The sequence below is a fragment of the Miniopterus schreibersii genome (assembly GCF_964146895.1).
Source record: "Miniopterus schreibersii genome assembly, chromosome: 17".
Classification (NCBI taxonomy): domain Eukaryota; kingdom Metazoa; phylum Chordata; class Mammalia; order Chiroptera; family Miniopteridae; genus Miniopterus; species Miniopterus schreibersii.
This window is the reverse complement of record NC_138117.1, coordinates 38,389,384-38,411,387: the sequence shown is the minus strand read 5'-3', so window position 1 is coordinate 38,411,387 and position 22,004 is coordinate 38,389,384. Positions and strand designations below refer to the sequence as shown.

Sequence of the window (22,004 nt, the reverse complement as noted above, 5' to 3'; positions counted from 1 at the left end):
TGAGGGGAGAGAGGCTATTCCCATGTTTCCTGTTTGAATGGTGTGTTTCCTCTCTGCTGACTACAATCTCCTAAAGGTAGTGTCTTTACCAGTTGCCTGTCTTTACCAGGGTTATATCTCTGGTGCCTGGCACATAGAAGGTGCTCAATAAATATTTCTTCATTCCATGTTGAACAAATGTTGAATATCTCACAAAATATCCATCTGACACCATATAGAGACATCTTTCAATTTGCTGACAGTTCACAAAACATGAACAGAAAGGAGAACACAGCACTGTTACCATATAAAGCTACAAACTCAGAAGATACCTGTGAGAACAGACTAGGCAGAGGCCACACCACAGACCTCGTATGTCCCACTAGAGCATTTTGGAGCTAGAGAACCTGAAAATGATATGATCGAATTTTCCTGTTAGAAGATGCTCTGGGAGCAGTGTGGAGGATCGGGTTGAGGGGTACAGACTGGAGATGGGGTGACTGCTAAGGCTCAGTAGTCCCTGAATTTTTCCAATCATCAGAACCTTCTGCAAAATGTTATAAAACACAGATTCCTGGGTCTCACCCCAAATCTACTGGGAGCCCAGGAATCAGTACTTTTTATAAAGCTCCCAGGTGCCTTGTGCGAGCCAGGTATGTGACCCCTTGAATCTGACTGTTGCAGTCTTCCTCCTGGTGATGGATGACAAGGGCCTGCCCCAATCCCGTGGCAGTAGTTCCTCCAACTTGGCTCCAATAAGCTCTGTTCTAGACAAGTTTTGTCAAGGTAAGAAGGTAACACAAGAAGAATGTATAAGATATTTAAGAAGCAGCTTTAAGGGTGGAACTCACATGTCCATTACTGGTCTTACATACTTTGTGTCTTTTTGTTCTTTCCTAGCCTGTCTTCTGTAGAGAGCGAAGACCACCAACTCCAGGCATCAGAAATACAAGAAGGGGAAACTAATAAAAAGAAATTAGACAACAGCAAAGATGACCTGGAATTCTGGAATAAGCCATCTTTGTTTACTCCCGAGTCTAGATTGGAAACTCTTAGACATATGGAAAAACAACGAAAAGACCAAGAACAGTTAAGGTATTCCATTTTTCCTGGCGTTGAGAGTAAGGTAACACTCTCTTCTGGGCTATATTTTCATGGCTGTACATTATTGTAACTCATTACCTGTGTTCAACCTTCGTTAGCCATCACTCGTAAACTCTGCTTTTTTTAAGTTCAGCTTTTGGTTGAATTCTATCAATTAACATTTATAAATATCAAATGACTTTCTTCAGAATATCATGAATTATGGCATTTTAGGTAGGGTATTGTTAGTATGACCTTAGCTTTGTAACTACTTCTTATTTATTATTTATTTATTTATTTATTTATTTATTTTAATTAATTAATTTTATTGTTGAGAGTATTACCGGTGTCCCTCGTTTTCCCCCTTGCCCACCTCCATTCCACTGATCCCCCACCCCATCCCAGTCCTTCACCTGTCTGTTGCCTGTGTCCATGGGCTCTGACTAATTTGTACTTCTAAATCCCTTCACCTTTTCCCCCATCCCCCTAAACCCCCTCCCATCTGACAACTGTCAGAATGTTCTCTGTATCTATGAGTCTGTTTCTGTTCTGCTTGCTCGCTTATTTTGATTTTTAGATTCAATTGTTGATAGATCTGTATTTATTGCCATTTTATTGTTCCTATTCTTGATATTTTTCTATTTTTCTCCTTCTTCTTAAAGTAGACCCTTGAACATCTCATGTAGTGCTGGTCTAGTGGTGATGAACTCCTTTAGGTTTTCCTTCTCTGAGAAGCTCTTTATCTCACCTTCAGTTCTAGATGATAGCTTTGCTGGGTAGAGTAATCTTGGTTGTAGGTCCTCACTTTTCATCACTTTGACTATTTCTTGCACCTCTCTCTGGCCTGCAAAGTTTCTGTTGAGAAATCATCTCACAGTCGTATGGGTGCCCCCTTGTAGGTAACTAACTGCTTTTCTCTTGCTGCTTTTAAGATTTTCTCTTTGTCTTTAACTTTGGCATTTTAATTACAACGTGTCTCTATGTGGGCCGCTTTGAGCTCATCTTGTTTGGGACTCTGTGCTTCTTGGACTTGTGTGTTTTTTTTCTTTCACCAGGTAAGGGAAGTTTTCTGTCATTTTTTCAAATAGGTTTTCAATTTCTTGCTTCCTCTCTTCCCCGTCTGTTGTCCCCATGATGCGAATGTTGGGCCGCTTGAAGTTATCCCAGAGGCTCCTTACGCTATCTGCATATTTTGGATTCTTTTTCTTTTTGCTCTTCTGATTGAGTGTTTCTTGCTTCCTTATATTCCAAATTGCTGATTTGATTCTCAGCGTCCTCTACTCTACTGTTGATTCCCTGTAAATTATTCTTTTTTTCAGTGAGTGTAGCCATCATTTCTGACTGGCCCTTTTTTATGTTGTTGATGTTCTCACTAAGTTTCTTGAAGTTCTCACTGAGGTCCTTGAAGGTCTCGTTAAGTTCCTTGAGCATCCTTATAACCACTGTTTTGAACTCTGTATCTGGTGGTTTGCTTGCTTCCATTTCATTTAGTTCTTTTTCTGGAGATTTTTCCTGTTCTTTCATTTGTGACATGCTTCTTTTTCTCTGCATTTTGGCTGTTTCCCTGTGTTTGTTTCTATGTATTAGGTAGATCTGCTATGTCTCCCAGACTTGGTAGAGTCTGGTGTAGTAAGCGCCCTGTAAGGCCCAGTGGCTCAGCCTCCCCAGTCACCAGAGATAGGCACTCCAGATGTGCCCCTTGTGAGCTGTGTGCACTCTTCTATTGCAGTTGAGCCTTGGTTGATATTGGCGTCACTGAGAGGGATTGACCCTCAAGCCAGTTGGTTGCGAGGATCAGCTGCAACTACAGCAGAAGAGCTGCTATACAGGAGACACCCTTATGGAGCAGGACTTGCTTCAGTGGGGCTTTAGTGCTCACCAAGTCTGCCCTTGAATTTGTCACTCGAAGAAGTGGTAGGGTTCTAATCCGACGTAGTCAAAGCTGACTGACCACCTGGTGTGGTGCACTGGCTCTGGAGCCTCCTGGGAGGTGCAAAGTCAGCCACTCCCTGTGCTCTGCCCATGGCCACCCAGCATGAGCTACAAAGCAATCTGCAAATGGCTGCTGCTTGTGTTGGGCTTGGAGGTGCCCAGGAGAGGCCAAGCTATGAACCAAGGTGGATTGCCACTAGTGCCTGGACTTGGGTCACTTATTGAGTGGTATGGAGCACGCTGAGGACACCTGCTGCTTGTTTGAGAGATTTTAGGAAAGTCTGAAGCTTGAGGAAAGAGAGGCCAGTTGTATGGAAAAGCCACTGGAAATGGCTTGGATGAGCCTGCAAGTAGGGAGGGCCGGAGTATCAGAGAATCACCAGGGCCAAGTGAATAGTGTGAGCCAGGTTGATAGATTCAGATGATGGTGCCCCATCTGCCGGCTCTGTGGGGGGAGGGCTTGTCAAAGGAGCAGTGGCCTTTGCCAGCACTTCTGTTTGGGAGAAAGCTGCCCCTCCAGCTCTCACCCTAATTCCAAGCAAGTTAATTCCTCCTCAAATGTCCCAGGTTCCTTTCAAACTGCTGCCCAGTGCTGGAGCTCAGAGGGAGTAAGTCTGAGTAAGTCCGTGCACGGGCCCTTTAGGAGGAGCTGCCTGGGACTCTGGCAGCCTCCATGTCCCTCAGCCACAATCTCCACTGTTTTTTATAGCCAGAAGTTGTGGGGATGTCTCTTCCTGGTTCTGGAACTCTGGGCTGGGAGCCTGGTGTTGGGCTGGGACCCCTTGCTTTTCAGGGAAACCTCCACAGCCAAGATATTGCTCCCAATTTTAAACCACCCCCTGTGGATGTGGGACCAGCAGGTTCCTCGATTCCGCCCAGTGACTCTGACCTTCCTACTGGTCTTGATGTGCTTCTTCGGTTTCCTAGTTGTAGGACTTCCCTTCAGCTAGATTTCAGGAGGTTCTGAATAATGGTTGTTCTGTATTATAGTTGTAATTTTGATGTGGTTGTGGGAAGTGGTGAGTCCCGTGTTTACCTACACCACCATCTTGTCTGGAACCAGTTTTGTAACCACTTTAAATCTGTCAAGTAGTAGTAGGGCCTGGGTTAGCAATACTAGTTATCATGGTACCAAGAAAAAGGCCACTTTGTGGGATGAATGAGTTCCTTTGCATCTTTTAATTTACAAAATAAATGATTAGAAACTAGTTTCATTGGGCACTATATTTTCCTAATACAACTCTCTTGGACATTTAACAATATGCTTTCACTTTCAAATTATTTAGATAGAACTTGTTAAGGATCTAGAATGTGTAAGCTATTATTTTCAGAGGAGCTTTTATAAGATAGGCTCTGCCTTATTCTATTTCATGTCACTGCTCAAGTCTAGTGTGTAAAATGTGTCACTATGGGATTCTAATTTTTGAGCTCAGGAATGTGATCGATTAGCTCTGAAACAGTAAGAAACCAAAAGAGTAGCAAAGCACTTGGAAATCTGCTGCTTTCATACATTTTCTTTATGAATTAAACAGGGAGGTACAAAATGAGAACTGAATTTTGTCTACACTACTTGTTTATAAAATGTGGTGATTTGTGCACTAAGAGGCCCCTCAGTGCTCTGGGACGAACACTGAATAATGTCACAAAATGTGGATTCATGTCGTGGCTCTGCTACCTACTCTGTGTGATGTTGGCATGTACCTGACTTCTCCTCATCTGTTTCCTCATCAGTTAAACAAGGACTTGGACACCTGCCTTCCCTACTCTACTGTATTGTTAAGAGAATCAGATGGGCCAATACATGCAAAAGTGCTTTGCATGCTCGAGAACTCTTTGAAATGGAAATTCCATGTGTTTATTTAATAAGGACTATTTCTGATGTATATGCACCCATATATATACATATATGTTTATATATATATGTGAATTGCATTTTATTGAGCCTGAAAGCAGGAGAAATGTTTCTTTCCCTGACAGCCTGAGAGTACGGCCTCCTTGGATGGAAGCTTAGTCCCTGTTCAGTGTGCTGTGCTCTGCCCAAGCTGTGGGTCCCTGAGATGTTTGCCTTTATGGATGCCCCTTAAGTATACTGGCTCAGAGAATAATGCAGTTCATGAGGACATTGACTTATTGGACCTGGGGTCCCCTTTAAAAAGCACAAAAATGTGAATAACTTTATATTTTAAAATAAAGTTAACTGACAAAATCAGTACTAAAAGAACAGTAGGGAACCTAATCAATAATATTGTGATAACTATGTGTGGTGCCAGGTGGGCCCTGGAAATATTGGAGGTAACACCTCATAAAATATATGGTTGTCCACTATGCCATACACCTGAATCTAATATAAGATAATATTGAAGGCAAACCTTAATTAAATTTTAAAAGTGAGCAGTAGAAATCCAAGGCGAAGAATTGCCTCTAATTTTATCATCTAAACAAATTCACCCATCTGATCTTCTAGATACACGCCTATTTTAGTTTTTATATATTTTCAGTAATGTTTTAAATACATAGAACTTACGTTCTACGTTTCTTCATGTTATCCGTGAGTCTTCCTCTTTGCTCCACTTCTTACCTTCCTGTCCTTACCCCTCCAACATGATGAGTGTTAACTGGCTTGAGCAGATCCCTCCAGAACTTTCTCTGCCCTCTACAATTGCATGAATTAGTTGTGCAAAGGTAGAATTTGGAGTCTTTTATAAAACACAAAAATGGACTTCTATGTTATATATTTCGTCTCACTAAATACATCATTAACCCTTTTCTTTCACTTTTTAGATCAGTAGGTAAAGAGCAAGCACATTTTTCATGGCTACAAAATATCTCAGCATGACTATCCCATGGCTGACCCCATCCTTCCTCCCCTGGTGGGCATGCAGGACAGTTCCAGGGGTGACTGTCCTGCAGCTGACCCAGTCCTTCCTCCCCTGGTGGGCATGCAGGACAGTTTCAGGGATGACTGTCCCACAGTTGACCCAATCCTTCCTCCCCTGGTCGACATTTGGGATAGTCCCAGGGGTGACTGTCCCACAGCTAACCCAGTCCTTCCTTCCCTCCTGGGCCTTTGGGACAGTTCCAGGGGTGACCGTCCCACAGCTGACCCAGTCCTTCCTCCCTGGTGGGCATGTGGGACAGTTCCAGGGTTTTGCCACCACAGACAGTGCTGTGATTAGACCTCTTTTACATAGGTCCTTATGTACTGGTATTTTTATTTCTATAAAATAGATTCTACTTGGCTGTTTAAAAATTGCGATTTTAACAAAAGCAAAAGCCGCATACACAAGTGGAGAATTGACAGTGATCTGGGTATATCATGCATAAAATAGACTTATTTAAATATTAATGGATATTTTATGAAAAGGGTTTTTTCTCCCTCATTAAATTATCTGGCAGATTGTCTTGCTCACATTTTTGCTATATAGACATGGATACAACCGGGCAGAAATCTGCCTCATGGTCAATTTCAGGCAGAGAGTGGACTGCCGAGCAGTCAAGTGTTGACGTAATCATAAATATCTGACTCGTTTTCCTTACATGGTTTCTCACAATTATCAATAACCGTTATGTTCTTTTTGTTTATTTTCCCCTCTCCCCTCTGCCCCTTGTCCCCCCCACCCCATCTTAAGCGAGAAGAAGAAAGTGAAACCACCCAGGACGCTGATCACTGGAGACGGGAGAGCTCTGAACGTGAATGAGCCCAAGTATGTGAGGGCGCAGGGGCTTGAAGCAGTGGCATCTTTGGAGCTGGTCATTCTGGTTACAAGCTTGCTCTGTGGAGGGTGCATCTGACCTCCTGACCTCTCTTCACAAGCTCTGTGACTCTAATAAGAATGACATTTGTGCACATTTGAAAGCAAAATATCCATTATGTTTCCAAGTGCATAATGTCATGTTTCATTTCCTCGGCATCCAGAAAATGATCTTGACGTAAGGAAATTCTAGTTATTTATGTCCCCCGAAACTTTGGCCAATTTACAATCTTATGGCTGAAAGTTGCCAATACATCATTGTTATGTGTATTAATTTTTAAAACTGCCATGAATAAGGCTGAGAATATTGATACATGTCCTATGCATCTACTTTATACCCTGGAACATATTCTCAAAGCACTCGAGAGCCAGGGGAAAAAATTGATATAAATATCACACGAAGTTAATGAGAGAGGGAAAGTATTCAAACTGGAAATCCTCAAGTATAATAACACATGGTCTACGCTTTCTGGCCATCTTAAAGTTTAAAACTAGAAAGCAGACTATGAAGGCCCTTTGGAGCTAAATAATAGTCCAAAAAGCCCATGGTCTAAATCTTGTTCACTTCACCTTATTATTCAGAATCTGTTTCATTTCATCATTTCGTTAGCTATGCCATTACCATGATGAAGGCACTGTCCTGAATAACTGCCAGGCATTACTGATTTCATCTTTATGGTGGTCCTTTGTGATGGTTGCGTTTCTTTTTCTTAGATCCAAAACCTGAGCCTGAGAGGTGAAGTGACTTGCCCAAGGTCACATAGGTGGTGTGTCCGACTTGCTCCCATTAACCCAATTCTAGTAGTGTCCATGATCAAGTTTATAATCTCCCTCCTCCCACACATACCTTCCAGTGGGCATGAATGCAGCACAAGACATTGTGCTGGGCACTGGCCATAGGCTTCTTCCTTCATGGATTGAAAGTCTAGTGGGAAGACGTCTCTCTTGAACTACAGCGGGGCTTAGGAGACCCCCAGAGCTCTCTGTGCTTCTAGTGAGACCACCACACTGACCACTTTACCTGCCCCTAAAACTAATCCTATTTAGGGGGATTCTATGGTTGCCCGTCAGCTCTGCTCCTACTACCTACCTCTATCATGCTGTGGTCACCCTTCCCAACCACCCTGGGTCGTCTGTCATCACCCAGAATGTTATTCCTACATGGCTCCGTACACCTTGTAATCCAGGTCATTCTCTTCCCCTTGCTGGACCCCTGTCCACTGCCCTCTGGAGCTTATTCTGTGTCAACAAAACTTGGACAATTGCAAAAGCTTGTTAAGCAGTCTCCCTGGTTCCTCTCTCGGCCTCCTATAATCTCTTCCACTTAGCCAAATAAAGAAGCAGGAAGGGAAGGAAGGCCATACAGTGCCCCTCTTTAGGAAAATTCCTGAAAAGTGCCATACAACACTTTCCTTCGCAGAACTAAATTACATGACGTCATCTAGCTGCAAGGGAGGCTGGAAAATGTAGCCTCTACTCCGCAGAGCCATGCTCCTAGTTAAAATCAGGGGTTCCACTCCTAGTGAGAAAGGGAGAGCAGGTATTGGGGAATGATAGCAATCTCTGCTATAGAAAGCCTCTCTGAATTTACCTTTCAAGTGATGTATGAAGGGACAGTTTATGTTGGCTGACTGGAAAATTGGGGAGTAGCAATCGAGGCAGAGGGGCCAGCACATAAAAAAGCTCCTGAGATGAGATTTAAGAAAAAAAAGTATAGGTTGTTGGAACAACTAAAGTCCCGCACAGCTGGGCTGTTGAAATCAGGAGAATGACTGCCACAAGCAGACGTAATGACAACCAGATCTGTGGCTAATATTACATTTTCCAAACAGTTTAGCTTATATTCTTTAATATTGTTGGGTTATGTGTGTTACAGAATAATGTGATAAGTAAGTGCTCAAAATAAAAGTCACCAAGTAGTTCTGAAATAGTGATTCTGAACAGTATGGAAGTTACACCTAGGACTCAGCCTCGGGGTACCGTGGACCGACCTAGGGCTTTAAAATCCTGCCTCTCTGGCTCCTATGGCCTCTTTCCCCGCTGCGCCAGCTTCTCTGAGCCTCTGTTGCTTCATCTGTAAGGTGATAAATAATGGGCAGTGTCTCAGCATTTCCCAAGGTGATGGGAAGGTCAGCAATGAAGGGAGAAGAAAAAAGATGGCAAGGAAAAAGGCGACTGCTCAGAACGTAAGGAACAGGGTGTTTGATGAGGGGAGGCCAGTACAGCTTTTACTTCTCCGTAAACATGTCCAGTGCTTTGGTTTCCTCCCAGCAAACTCCAACAGAGCGGGAAAGAAACCTTTAACCACCAGGTGTCTCTGTCTCTGCACCAATGCTCATTTTCTGTATGTAATTTATCTTACGAGTCTCACATTTAAACAATGTAAACAGGTCATTTATGAACATGTTATAGGTTCCCGTTGAAATTTTTAAATTGGCATAGACATTTTATTGCTCAGCTACCAAAATAAGTTTGTCATTGGAAATTATTATGTCATTATTATGAAGCTTACTTTTGGTAATGGATTTAGGCTGTCTGTAAGGTGTTGCTAAAGACATCATCTTCCTCTCTCTTCCCTGAATGGATGGTTCCTTAGACTTGACTTTTCTTTGAAAGACGATGAAAAGCGCAACCAGATCATCCTGGACCTGGCAGTGTACAGGTAAAGACGCCTTATCATGCGTATTCAATGGCATTTCTGTCTGCTTTCAGTCTCGGGTGCGATCTCTTGAGCTGTGAAACATTTTGAAATGAAACTTGGTTTGATATAAACCAGCACCTGCTCCTCCCCTGGCACTTCCGCTGCCCCCTCTCCCCGTCCCTGCTTTTTGACTTTTACCTGACAAACTAAATTTACTTGTATTTTAAACAATTTGTGACAAGGCAAGAACTTTGTTTTGTTTGTTTTTTCCTTTCCTCCTTTCTTATATCTCCAGCCCCTAAAACAGCGCCTGGCACCTGGTGGGAACTCCATAAGGACAAGAATGAATGAATGAATGAATGAATGAATGAATGAATGAATGAATACTGATGATGGGAGTCAATGAACATTTATACACATGAATTATAATGAAGGTCCTTCTCTTTTTTTTTTTTTTTAATACAAGTTTATTGATTCCAGAGAGAGGAAGGGAGAGATAGAAACATCAGTGATGAGAGAGAATCCTTGATCGGCTGCCCCCTGCAGGACCCCTGCTGGGAATCGAGCCCACAAGTTGGGCATGTGCCCCGACCGGGAATCAAACTGCTATCTCCTGGATCTTAGGTTGATGCTCAACCGCTGAGCCACGTTGGCCGGGCATTCTTTCTCTTTTTAAGGGCTGTTTTACATAATCAGCACTGTTTTATTTAATCTCTCATAAGTCAGTGAAGTGGGAGGGATGATTATCCTGGAATTATCCATGAGGGGGTAAATATTCAGAAAGTGAGTCTTGTCAGAGTAAACACAGTAACTGGAGAAGCCAGAACATGAACCTCCAGGCCTAGTTCCAACTTTGTTCTTTAACTCTGGTAAACCACATAACTTAAAATTTATCACTTCAACCATTTCAAGTGTACAACTCAGTGAAATTTAATAAACATACAATGTTGTACAACCATTGCCACTACCTACTTCCAGGAAATTTTGATCACCCTGAAAGGAAGCCCCATACCCATTAAGCAGTCACTCCTCGCTTCCCCTTTCCCCTGACAACCCATAATCTGCTTTCTGTCTCTGTAGATTTGTCTACTCTGGGTATTTCATATAAATTGAATCACATGTAGCCTGTGCATCTGGCTTCTTTCACTCAGTGTAATGTCTTTAAGGGCTTACTTAGGTAGCCCCTGTCAGAATTTCCTCCCTTTCCATGGCCAAATAATATTCCACTGTATGGATATACCACTTTCTGGTCAGTCACCGATCGCCGGGCATTTGGGTTGTTTCATGGCAGCCTGCCCTTGCCTGTAGTGAATCGGGCCCAGCTCCTGGCGTGACAGAGTGGCCTGTTCGCACAGAGCGGCCTGTCCCACAGGCCCATCGGTTCTGCCCCGCCCGCCTGGCCCCTGCCTTGAAGGAGCGCTCGGCTCTTCTCCGGCTGCCTCTGTGTGCTCTGCTCCAGCCCCGAAGGCACCCTTTCAGTTGTCTTTCGGTTAGACATTCCCTGTCACCTTTTTCGGGCCTTTCCATTTTTAGGCCTTATTCCTGGGGTTTAATGACTATGTGATCTTTTTTCTTTTTAGCTCTGTCAACTGCTTCACCTTCGTCTCCGAAGGAAAACTTGCCTCATCTCTGTGCTCGTACATTTTCAAAGACTAGTAATATTTCTCCTGTCTCCATAGTAAAACCCTTCCCTTCCCATGATTCTGTCTAAACTGATTACACTGAAGTTTCATGTTATCTTCATCCGCACATGGCTGCACACGGGAGGGGAAGTTCCTTCATTCATTCGTGTATGCTTCCTGCCTTCATTCAGCAGATATCTATAGAATACCTACTGGGTGCCAGGCCCTGGGAGACTGTAACTGGCCTGTTCTCAACACAGGCACTGGTCTCCTGTAGCTTCCGGCCCAGTAGGGGAGACAGAGTCAGCAGGTAGGCACATGATACGTCATCACAGAGGGAGAAGAGGGCCCCGCAGGAGAGGGACAGAGCTCAGGGACAGGAGGAATGGTGTGTGTAGCTTCCCGGCTGGAGGTATAGTCAGGGGAAGTCAGCAATGTGCGCACTGGAAATCCAAGGATGAGCAGCAGGGAGCTCTGCACAGAACGGGCGGGGGGCTGAGGCAGAGCAAAGCGGCGCGTGCAAAGACCCTGTCGCGGGGACAGGCGAACGCACCTGAGCCCCAGAGAGAATATGTCGGCCGTTCCGGAGGTAGATACTGAACGTGAAGTTCTAGGAGCCCGTGATTCTACTTTTCATTATCATGATTTTTATTAAATAAGAGAAAATGATGCTTTGTAAGCGCTAATTATGTACGAGGCACCATGCATGTGTCCTCGCAGCTATCTTTGGTGACAGGCACTGTTGGCATCCCCATTTTACAGGTGAGGAAGCCGAGGCCTAGAGAGGTTAAGGCAGGAGGCGCGGCGCCCTCCCTCACAGGCCTGTGTGACTGCAGCCTGGGCCTGGAACCCCGGGGTTACCTGCCTGCCTGCCTGAATATTTCTGGTTTTTGAATCATCACTGCATTTTTTAATGTTCACAATCAGTATTTTAAAATGTATGAATATAGTGATTTGTCTGAAGGAGCGAGGTGAAGTCTTCATCCATCATTTGTTCAGGAAGTCGAGGACACTTGCCACCTGATCCCGGGGTCACTGCCGTAGACAGAGGCTTTGCTCATTCAGCAGGCGGTGCCTTCCAGGGAGAAGCAAAGCCCTGGGGAGATGGTATCAGGGCAGCTGCAAAGTGGAGCCGGGGTGGAGAGCAGCTAAGGAAGCTGGGGCCTGGGCTGCAGCCCCCAAGTAGACTACAGTCAGCATTCCTGGCTATTCACGTCTTAGGGGCTTAAAATAAAATATTCATGAAAGAACAGGCAAGCTGTTTTTGCAAACCTCACATTCCAGGCCTCCGATATTTTTGGGTTAGGGGCAATCAATGCCAAGTGTACTTGTGGGTCTAAAAATGAAATTGCTGATATATTGAATTTTCTTTGATCTGAGGATTAAATCGAGGCTAATTTTTTAAGACCTGTTTAGCATGGAAATTTTAAGCTCTCCCATTTAAAATGGTCCCATAAGTGTGGGTTTATATTTGTAAATTCATTTGCAAACTTAATGTTTTTGAAAACTCACAAGATTAAGTATGTTTACTATGTTGAATTCTCAAGGTATATGGATACCTCTTTAATCAGTGTTGATGTGCAGCCAACTTATGTGCGAGTAATGGTCAAGGGGAAGGTAAGTGTGACGCTGTAGACTGTTAAATTTCAAGAGCCACGCCTTAGACTAAGCTAGGCTGCCTGAACATTTTTTAAAGTAATATTAAAATGGGAAAGGAGAAACCCAGTCAGAGAAATAGTTTTTAGGCACATGACTTTATGCCAGGGGAGCAGTACTCAGCAGGAGTGCTTGCTGACCACCGTGCAGCTTGATAAATTAATATCGTTAACCTGTGTCTATTGTGTTGGAACTTTTCCCAAAGCTGACTTTTATATATGTCGTAGGCTATGCTTGAACTTATATTTAAATACTGTACCTATTTTAAATTTACATTGTCAATGCTTTCATTCATAGTAACTGTAATTTCATAATTTTTGAAATAGTAGTTTTTGCTAATTCTGATCATTCATATGAGGTAGCTTGATGACTTTAAAATGGAAATATGTTGATGTTTTAGGACAGTAATTTTTGTCTACAAATTCTTCGTTATCCACGTTAACATAAATGGACCAATGAGTGTTTCATTGTTTGTGATCGATGACTGTTCTTTAGACTATTCATTAAAATAGGTGAAATAGTTCATGCATATCAAGCATAGCCCATATATTGTTTTGTTTCTAGTAAGTGTAAGCACATTTTTAAAAATTGAATGTTGAACCTTGGATTTGTAATGAAAATACCTCGTAAAGTGACTACACTCTGTGTAAGATGCACTTGCTCCCTGTGGCTCTTCCTGTTCATTTCCAGCCCTTCCAGCTTGTCCTTCCTGCAGAAGTCAAACCTGACAGCAGCTCCGCTAAAAGATCTCAGACGACAGGGCATCTGGTAGTCTGCATGCCCAAGGTAGGTGATGTCATTTGCATCAGTTTCAAGTCTGGATGTGTTAGTTCCTGCAGTACTTGACGTGCCTGGGTTAATTATAACTTCTGATCAAGGTTCTTTTGGTTGAGAAAGCCAGAAAATCTACTCCCACCAGCTCAAGCAGGAGCACAAAGACCTATGAGAACAGAGAACCAGGACTAGGACGTGGCTGGGGCCTAAGGTGACTCGTCCTGCCAGGATTTTTGTCTCTGCAGCCTTCCCTACCTCTACAGACCAGAGTGTGGGTGGAAGTTGACTTTTGTAAATCGCATGGTTCTTCGAGCGTGTATATTACTGGTGATCAGTACTTTCCTTACCTGTAGCTGAGAGGAGATGTAGTCTGCCTTGGTGTGTGTTTGAATTCCAAATATTGAGCTCTCTAGGTTTGTGACTTTAGGCAAGTTATGAACTTTCCTAGGCCTCTCTGTCCTAATTAATGCTTAAGAGAGATAATACACATAAAATTCATAGTATAGTGAGCACTCAGTAAATATTGCTAGTATTATTTTTCATATTTTTATATATGGACAAGGTCTTATTTTAACTAAAACTCTTTTTTGCCTACTTTTGCGGGGAGAGGTGGTATAGATGTACTTTTACTGTGAATCAGAGAAAAGAGACAAAGGAAGCCTCTCCTGTCACCATGGAATAAAAGTTCCTCTGATTGGTGAAGCCCATTTAGCTGAAGATTCCAAGTCCATAGCTGGACCCTGGACACCTGAACCAACCTCTGACAAAAAGATGGTAGCACTTTGTTTTGTTTCTGTTATTTTCTTTTTGGTTACTGTTATCTCAGGCCATGAGCTAGGGTGAGATAGCTTTGCCTCAGCCACTCAGGTCCAAAGGGGAAGAACAGATAAGCCAGTTACAATGGAAGAAGAGAAGAAGGCATCAGGCGTGACTGGGCACAGTGTACACTTGACTCACCAATGAGGTTTCGATGATGATTTAATATCCCTCATTTTCCTATAGCCGGTTTTGCAGGAGATTGATTATGGGTAATCAATTATGTATTTTTACTCTGAGGCAATAAAACAGCAAATACAATTTGTTGTCAAGCAAAAAAATAAACAGAACTGTAAGAATTGCATTGTCCTTGGTGACTGCAACAATTAAGGAAATGCATGCTCATTACAATATCCTATAGGGAAATCGAAGAGATAACTTAATTACCCCAGTACTTTGATATAGACATTTGTATAACACAATGATCAGTAGGTTTTTTGGGGGGTGGTTTGTTTTGTTTTTTGGAAACTTCCATTCTAACTGTAGCTGGTGCTTCCTAAAAGGAAATCAAGACACAACTTGTGTACTGTTGCAGGTGCCAGGCAACTGATCAGAAATCCTGGCTGCCACTGCTGTGAACCTCATAAATAAACACAGCATCTTATTTCCACTGTCCTTTTTGTTCTTATATCTGTAAATTTTTCATGTTAAATACACCTGAAAATTATAAAAATTACATATCCAATAATGTATGTTTTCCCATGTCTTACTCTTATTTTATGTCCCTCAAAAGTGTGTGTTTGTTTTTTTAAGTTTTTCTTTTATACTTGTTACATACTTACGGGTACCACATGCATGGTTTTAGTTCCCATTCTGAGTGAGAATATTCCCCTATAACGTTTTCTTAGAGTTTATGCTTGGCCTTCCGTATGTTTTCTTAAGTGAGGTCAGGCTGAGTTATATGTCCGTAAACAGTCTTACCATCAGCAGCCTGGGATGTTGGGCACCTGATCTCATCACAGGCCAGCTTAACAAGATTGAACTGAAATTTTGCATTCACTGAGGAGCTCACACCAACTCATTAAATTAAACTCCCATCTAGATTCTCAATTGACAAGTTACAGGAACACTCTAAGAATATGCTTCATGATTTCCTTTGGGTGTTCTTTTAGAGTAATTAACTGAGATTAAGGAAGTTGCCATGTGAACTGAAGAGCAAAATATATTTACAGCTCCAGTTGGTGAACACACTGCTCGGTTCTGCTCCATTGAGCACAGAGGTGAAGGTCACATATGAAGGTCAGTGTTATAGACCCTGATTTTAAAAACCACAGTCTCAGGCTCCCTTCCCCTTATCAGTTGGACATCTATTTCCCTGAGTACTTTCTACTCAGATATGCTTGTCCTGTGTCCACCATAAATTCACCTTTAGTCTCTGGTCGATCATTTCAAGTGAGCCTGTCGTAAGGGCTGCTAGGTTGTCCTGTCCCATTCATATGTCTACTCTTTTTTAGTACATGATTTCTCATCCCTAAAACTTCAAGAGCCTCCAAAGTTAATTCCCATGTAGTTCAGTCCCCCTTCCTTCCCCTGTTTGGCCTTACTTCCCAATTTTCTGTGTGGACTGTCTGTGATCCATTCAGACTCTCCAGGTGTGTGTTGGATCCTGTTTCCACTGGCCTCCGACAGTTCCCTGTTCTCTCTACTGCTTCACTGAATTCCCCCTCTGCATCTTACATTAGAAACCATGCTGAATCATCCCCCTTCCTAGAAACAGTACAAAATAAAAACACCCACCTCTATTTATTGCCCTGATCTGCTTTACAGCAAGACTCTTAAAACAGACATTTCTATTTGCCTGCTAGTTCTTTCTCATATCCAGGCCTCTGAAAGTCGGCATGTCTAGTCATTGAATTCCAGGACCCCCTCTGTTCTCTGTCATACCCATTCCCTGCGTGATCTCTTCTAATGGAATGACTTTAAGTAGCATCTCTAGATCTCCATCATCTGCTAATTGCCAGCTACGTATTAGGAATAGAAGACACTCTGAGGAAAATTTAGGGAGATAGGCTACATATTTTAAAAACATCCTAGTGATATCACTGCTTATTAAGATAGTGCGCAATTACTGTCCACTGATCCAGACGACTGGCTGAGAGGATCTACCATGTTTTCAGTGACTCCCCAGGGGTGAGAAGAGCAGAGTGGAATTTCAGAGGCTGCCGTGGGGGGGGCCTCCATAAACCTCCCCCACTTTGCGATATGACTCTGAAGGATCGTGACCTAGGAAGGAGGCGAATGAGAACAGCCGATCCTCAGAAGGTCCTGCAGGCTGGCTAAATGGTGCCCAAGCTGGACCTTGAACTCGAATGAAGGTAGACTTAGATGAAAGCACCCGCACATACCTCACAAAACCCAGTGAACTCCTCTCTAGGAGAGAAAACATCACCGTGGACACAAATTATAGATAGATAGAGATAGATAGAGATAGATGATGATGATGATAGATAGATGATAGATAGATAGATAGATAGATAGATAGATAGATAGATAGATAGATAGATAGATAGACAGATTGATTGATAGATTTTTTCAAATAGTACGCAGCACAGAGTTAAGCTAGGCACTCACAGAGACGTGAGTGGGACCCAGCGGAAAGCCAGGCAGTGTTTGGAGCCCGGTTGTACCCGGTTGCGCTCTCCCTCCAGAGAGGCGCCCGGTTATTGCAGGTATTAGACTGTGAGACAGACTGTGACACCCGCTTTAGGTTGCGGTCTCCGGAAGCAGAACCTGATGTCGCCCTATGAGTAAGGTGGTTGACTTGGTGCGTGAGGGGACGCTGGCCAGGAAGCAGGGAAGGGAGCGGCCCAGAGACAGACTCCTACTGAGCCGGCATCCCAGGGGAGCGATTTCTATGGGACTGGGAGGTGGCGCACCAACCCCTAGACGCTTTGGCTGATGGCTGCTCCCTGTTGTGGGGGTTCGGGGGCCGGTGGAACGCCCCAGCACTCCTGAACTGTGCTGGCACAGACCGAGCAGGACAGTGTGAACAGAGGATGTTTCCAGCTGAGACTTTCTCTAGCGGGGTTGTAGAAGGATCTTTTCTTTTCTTACCAAACATCACTGTCACCCCCGATGCTCGTCCTAACTTGATCAGATGTTTCCAGTTTGAGCTGTGCTGGGAGCCTTGCTGGGACCTGTCCAATGAGATTGCTCTTGACAAGCACAAAAGACTTCGAAGGAAGCATTCTTAGGCTCCTCCTACTTTTGTTTCAGAGTCTCTAACTGTCTTATGTAACTGTCAAGATTGATTTCACATATAAAGATCAGTAATTGAGCCTTTTAAAAATTTCCTCAGACAACTTGGGTGTCTTTGGAATCAAAGCTAGTATTTTTATGTTTCTTATTTCTTTTTGATCAGTTTTCAAAATTTAAATTTTCTTTGCTGCCATGTGTGTATTTATTTGAGATAGAATATACTTCAGAAATGTTTGACTTATGTAGGATTTTTTATCTGTTCAAAGATTTTTATCTGTTCAAAGATTTTCATCTATTCAAAGATCTTTTAAAAAAAAAATCTTCATTGATTTCAGAGAGAAGAGGGGAGAGGGAGAGAGAGAGAAACACCAATGATGAGAGAATCATTGATCAGCTGCCTCCTGCACGCCCCCGACTGGGGATCGAGCTCAGCATGTGCCCTGACGGGGGGTCAAACCTCGATCTCCTGGATCCTAGGTTGATGCTCAACAGCTGAGCCATGCCGATGGGCTATTCAAAGATTTTATGTATATAAATGGAGCCTCTAATGTCAGAGGAAAATAAAAATGTCTTATTGACTCTAAAGTTTTATATTAATAATATTCCTGTATGGGAATCTGAACTTTGTATATTCAAATGTTCAATACCAGAATTATGAATAATTAACTGATCAATATAAACACCAGAGATACATTAGAAGGTGGACAATTACAAGTGGCCCCGTGCCTCTGGACTGCTGCAAGGACCGTTAGAAAGTAGCCGTCTATTTCAGCAGCAGGGCTGGGCCTCATTGCTGAGGGCTGCGCACCCAGTAACTGGCTTTCTCCCCCACCCTCCAAATCAGATCACTCCCTTATGTCAAGGCAGGCTGGTATCTAATGGACTTAGGAAGCTTGGAAGTTTTGTGAAGACAATAGTGTGGAGACATTTTTAGAAACTATCTCTGAGGCTCAGTGAAGATGTTAAACATGCGCACAGAAGCAAGATGGTGATGCACCGTAAATAAATCTGTGGAGGTTATTAATACCAGACGGGGGACTATTTAGCATGTTTGGGTTGTTACAACATGCAAGTAGGTGCTAGAACTCAGAAATAGAACACTGTTCTGAAAAATTATGAAAAACTTTAGACAATGAATGAATTATTAATCAATTAAAATATTTGTTCAATTCATCAAAGATTTATTAAGAACTCAGCATGAAGAAAGCACTCTGAGAGTTACTGTGAAGAGAGCAATAAATGACATGGGTCTTCTTGGGCCTGCTTTGTCTTTCCCTGTTGACTCCACTGAGCTTCGTCCACACAGACCCAGACCTGCCCTTGCCCAGCTTCTAAGTCCCAGTTTCAAACAGGCTCAGACTCCTGTTAAGTAGCTACTCTTCCCTTCTGCTTAAACTTGAAATTATGCTATTGTCTCAGAAACAAGTGTCATAGTTGTAACTGCTGGCGTCTTCTTACTGCAAAGGACTCCAGCACCTGTTGTGCCAAGTCCAAGTCCATGTCCCTTAAAATGAAGTCTCCCAATATCTGACCCCTGCGTGGTTCTTCAGCCTTATTTCCAGCTGTTATCTGCCTAATATCTGGTGATAGTTTATGTAGTCATTTGGCTTCCTGTGTTTGTTCCTGCTTTTTTCTCTCCCTGAAATGTTCTCTGTCCCCTGCATAACTTCCATCTTCTGGCAAATTCCTACCAATTCTTTAAAGTTCGTATGAAACCTCGCACCCTACATTAAGCCTTCTCTGATCCTTGTTTGCCATGCCATCCAGGATGTATCCCTCCCTTGGGCTTCTGTAATAGTCTACCCGTATACCTACCAATTGCACTTTATTCAGTGTATTTTAATTGCTTATGTCTTTATCCCTCATGTGATAAACTGATACTTTTTAATCTATCATACCATATCTACCAGGTATGCCTATGCTTGGCACAGAATAGATGCTCAGTAAGTAGTTCTTGGAGCAGGATTAATGGAGCTAATAGTTGCAACTATGATACAAAGAGAAAGAGAAATTTACTGATTTTCATGAATACTGTTGTTTAAGAAGCTAAGATAGATTTGCAGGAAACAGTTAAAAGGTTGATTGTTTTGTATTTTTTTATTAACAAATACTTCTGATTATATTCCATTTTCTTTGCCCAGTTGCTCTCTTACTTTGCCACTAGCAAGTCTTCACCTGAAATGGAGTGATGGTTGCCTGTCATTCAACTTCACAAACGTCGCCCTGAAGTTCAACCGTTTGAAATCACTGCTTTGTGGGTCAAGAATAGTCAGATATTGGCAATTTCCGTGGTTCAACCTAAATATAAGGATGAAAAGCCATGTCTCTCTCCCTCACATGTGTTTGCTGTCTTTTCACACAGCTCACATAGCTGGGTTTCTTGTATTGGTCACTTTTATAGTTGGGAAAGCAGCCACGTACATTTTGCTAAAGTGAGTAGAGATTGCCCCTTGCAGCGTGCTGCCCCAGGGAGTCATGAGACCCCCTCCCAGGTACTGTTTAAGCAAAGGCCTGATGTCATCGGTCAGGACTGCGCCTTCTGTAGGAAAGGGGACTCCATTCCTACCTCCACGCTCACCCCAGTCAACTGCATGACGCTGTAAGAGTTAAAGGAACGTTTAACATCATGAAAACATTAATCTGTACCTTTGTGCCTGTCCCACAATCGAGTTTTCAAGTCCGTAGTTGCTTACATTTCCCTCTATGGATTCAGGAAACCATTAGTCCCATGTTACCTAATTCATTACACATATCTTGGCTCTTACAGCGTTTCCATTAGTCATCCCTGAACATGCGTAGCACAAATGAACAAGACGCTTGATGTTAATGAGCAGCGTTTCCTGGAGGGGGAGCAGCCCTGTGACACGCGTACAGCAGGAAACCACGGTCAGGGCTTCAGTGCCCGAGCCCTCTGAGCCTGTGGTCCTCTGCTTGGGAGAATGGTCTCCTACCAGAAGAGTTTTACCTGCTGTTTATATGAATGTTGGTGTTAGCATTTTTTGTACTGCTGATTTCTCAGTCCCTTCTAACTTTTAAGCTTAAAAGAACCTTTGAAACTAACTGAGCTGAAAATAGCTTTTAAAAATAAGAAACACATTTAGATTCTGGTGCACAGCAAATTCTCTGTGAAGAAAAGTTCCAAATTTGTGATTCTATTTGCATTTCCATAAGTACAGAGAATCTTTGTCTGAGCTTATTATGTGGCAAATAACAGTGTTAGAAATGGGTGTTTTAAGACTAATTATGCATATGCTCCCATTCTTGTTGGTGCATTTACAATGCGAAGCAATACAGAACTTGTACTTTGGCCTCAAGAGCTCTTTTTTCTTAAAGTTGATATATTTTTTTCTATAATATCTACTTTTATTACATAGCTTTATAATTTACTTAATCTTACCAACTTTAAGAAGAAATTCAATTTATATATATTTTTTAATTACTTTGTATTGAATTTATTAGGGTGACACTGGTTAGCAAAATTATACAGATTTCAGGTGCACAATTGTACAACACATCATCTGTACACTGTATTGTGTTCACCGCCCCAAGTCCAGTCTCCGTGCATTGCCATTTATCCCCCCTTTACCCCCTCCATCTCCCCAACCCCTCTTCCCCCAGCAATCACCACACTGTTGTCCACGTCTATGAATTTTTCCTTTTTTTTCCGTTTTGCTTTATCCCTCCACCCCCCCACCCCCCACCCCACACCTCCAACAGCTGTCAGCCTGCTCTCTATGAGTCTGTCTTTATTTTGCTTTTTAGTTTATTTTATTAGATTCCACATATGAGTGAAATCATATGGTACTTGTCTTTCTCTACCTGGCTTATTTCACTTAGCACAGTGCTTTCCAGGTCCATCCATCCTGTGGCAAAGGGTAAGATTTCCTTCTTTTTTATAGCCGAGTAGTTTTCCATGGTGTAAATGTCCCACAGCTATTTTATCCGCTCATCTACTGATGGGCACTTGGGCTGCTTCCAGATCTTGGCTATTGGAAGTAATGCTGCAATACATTTTCACTAACATTGGCCTCATTAATATAATTAAAATATTTATAACCTACCATGGTAACATCTAAAAATATAACATTGCTGGCTAGCAAGAAATTCATGGAAAACAATAAAATCATGGCAGGAAATATACTTTGGAACATCACAAGCAAACACTTTAGAATTAGCCTCCTCTCAAATAAACTGCATTGAGTGATAATAAAAACCTCTCTTGGATGAGGTTTTCCACGAGCCACTGGCTTTAACTGTTCTGTAAACATTGCATTGGTGGCCTTGGTTGCTGAATCTTCTGTAGTATTCTTCTACAAGCCTTTGTTATGCAGACTGTCCCTCTTTTTTTTCTTCTTTTTTTTGGTAAATATATCTTTATTGATTTCAGAGAGAGGAAGGGAGAGAGAGAGAGAGAAACATCAATGATGAGAGAGTCATTGATCGGGTGCCTCCTGCATGCCCCCAACTGAGGATCGAGCCCCCAACTGGGCATGTGCCCTGACCGGGAATCGAACCCGGATCTCCTGGATCCTAGGTCGACGCTCAACCGCT

General features: G+C 42.7%; 1 protein-coding gene across 6 annotated transcripts in view; it reads left to right on the top strand.

Annotated features, from left to right (window-relative positions):
- Positions 1-22,004, top strand: part of DNAAF11 (dynein axonemal assembly factor 11) — a 51,032-nt gene that overhangs the window by 20,491 nt on the left and 8,537 nt on the right. For 3 of the 6 annotated variants that reach the window (XM_081117419.1, XM_081117424.1, XM_081117423.1), the window contains 5 exons: positions 880-1,074; positions 6,624-6,698; positions 9,343-9,408; positions 12,557-12,626; positions 13,356-13,451. In XM_081117419.1, coding sequence (XP_080973545.1) covers positions 880-1,074; positions 6,624-6,698; positions 9,343-9,408; positions 12,557-12,626; positions 13,356-13,451 — 502 coding nt within the window. Of the gene's footprint in view, positions 1-879; positions 1,075-6,623; positions 6,699-9,342; positions 9,409-12,556; positions 12,627-13,355; positions 13,452-15,427; positions 15,495-19,594; positions 19,776-22,004 lie in introns of those variants that run through there. The other 3 variants (XM_081117421.1, XM_081117420.1, XM_081117422.1) reach the window with 3 other exon arrangements.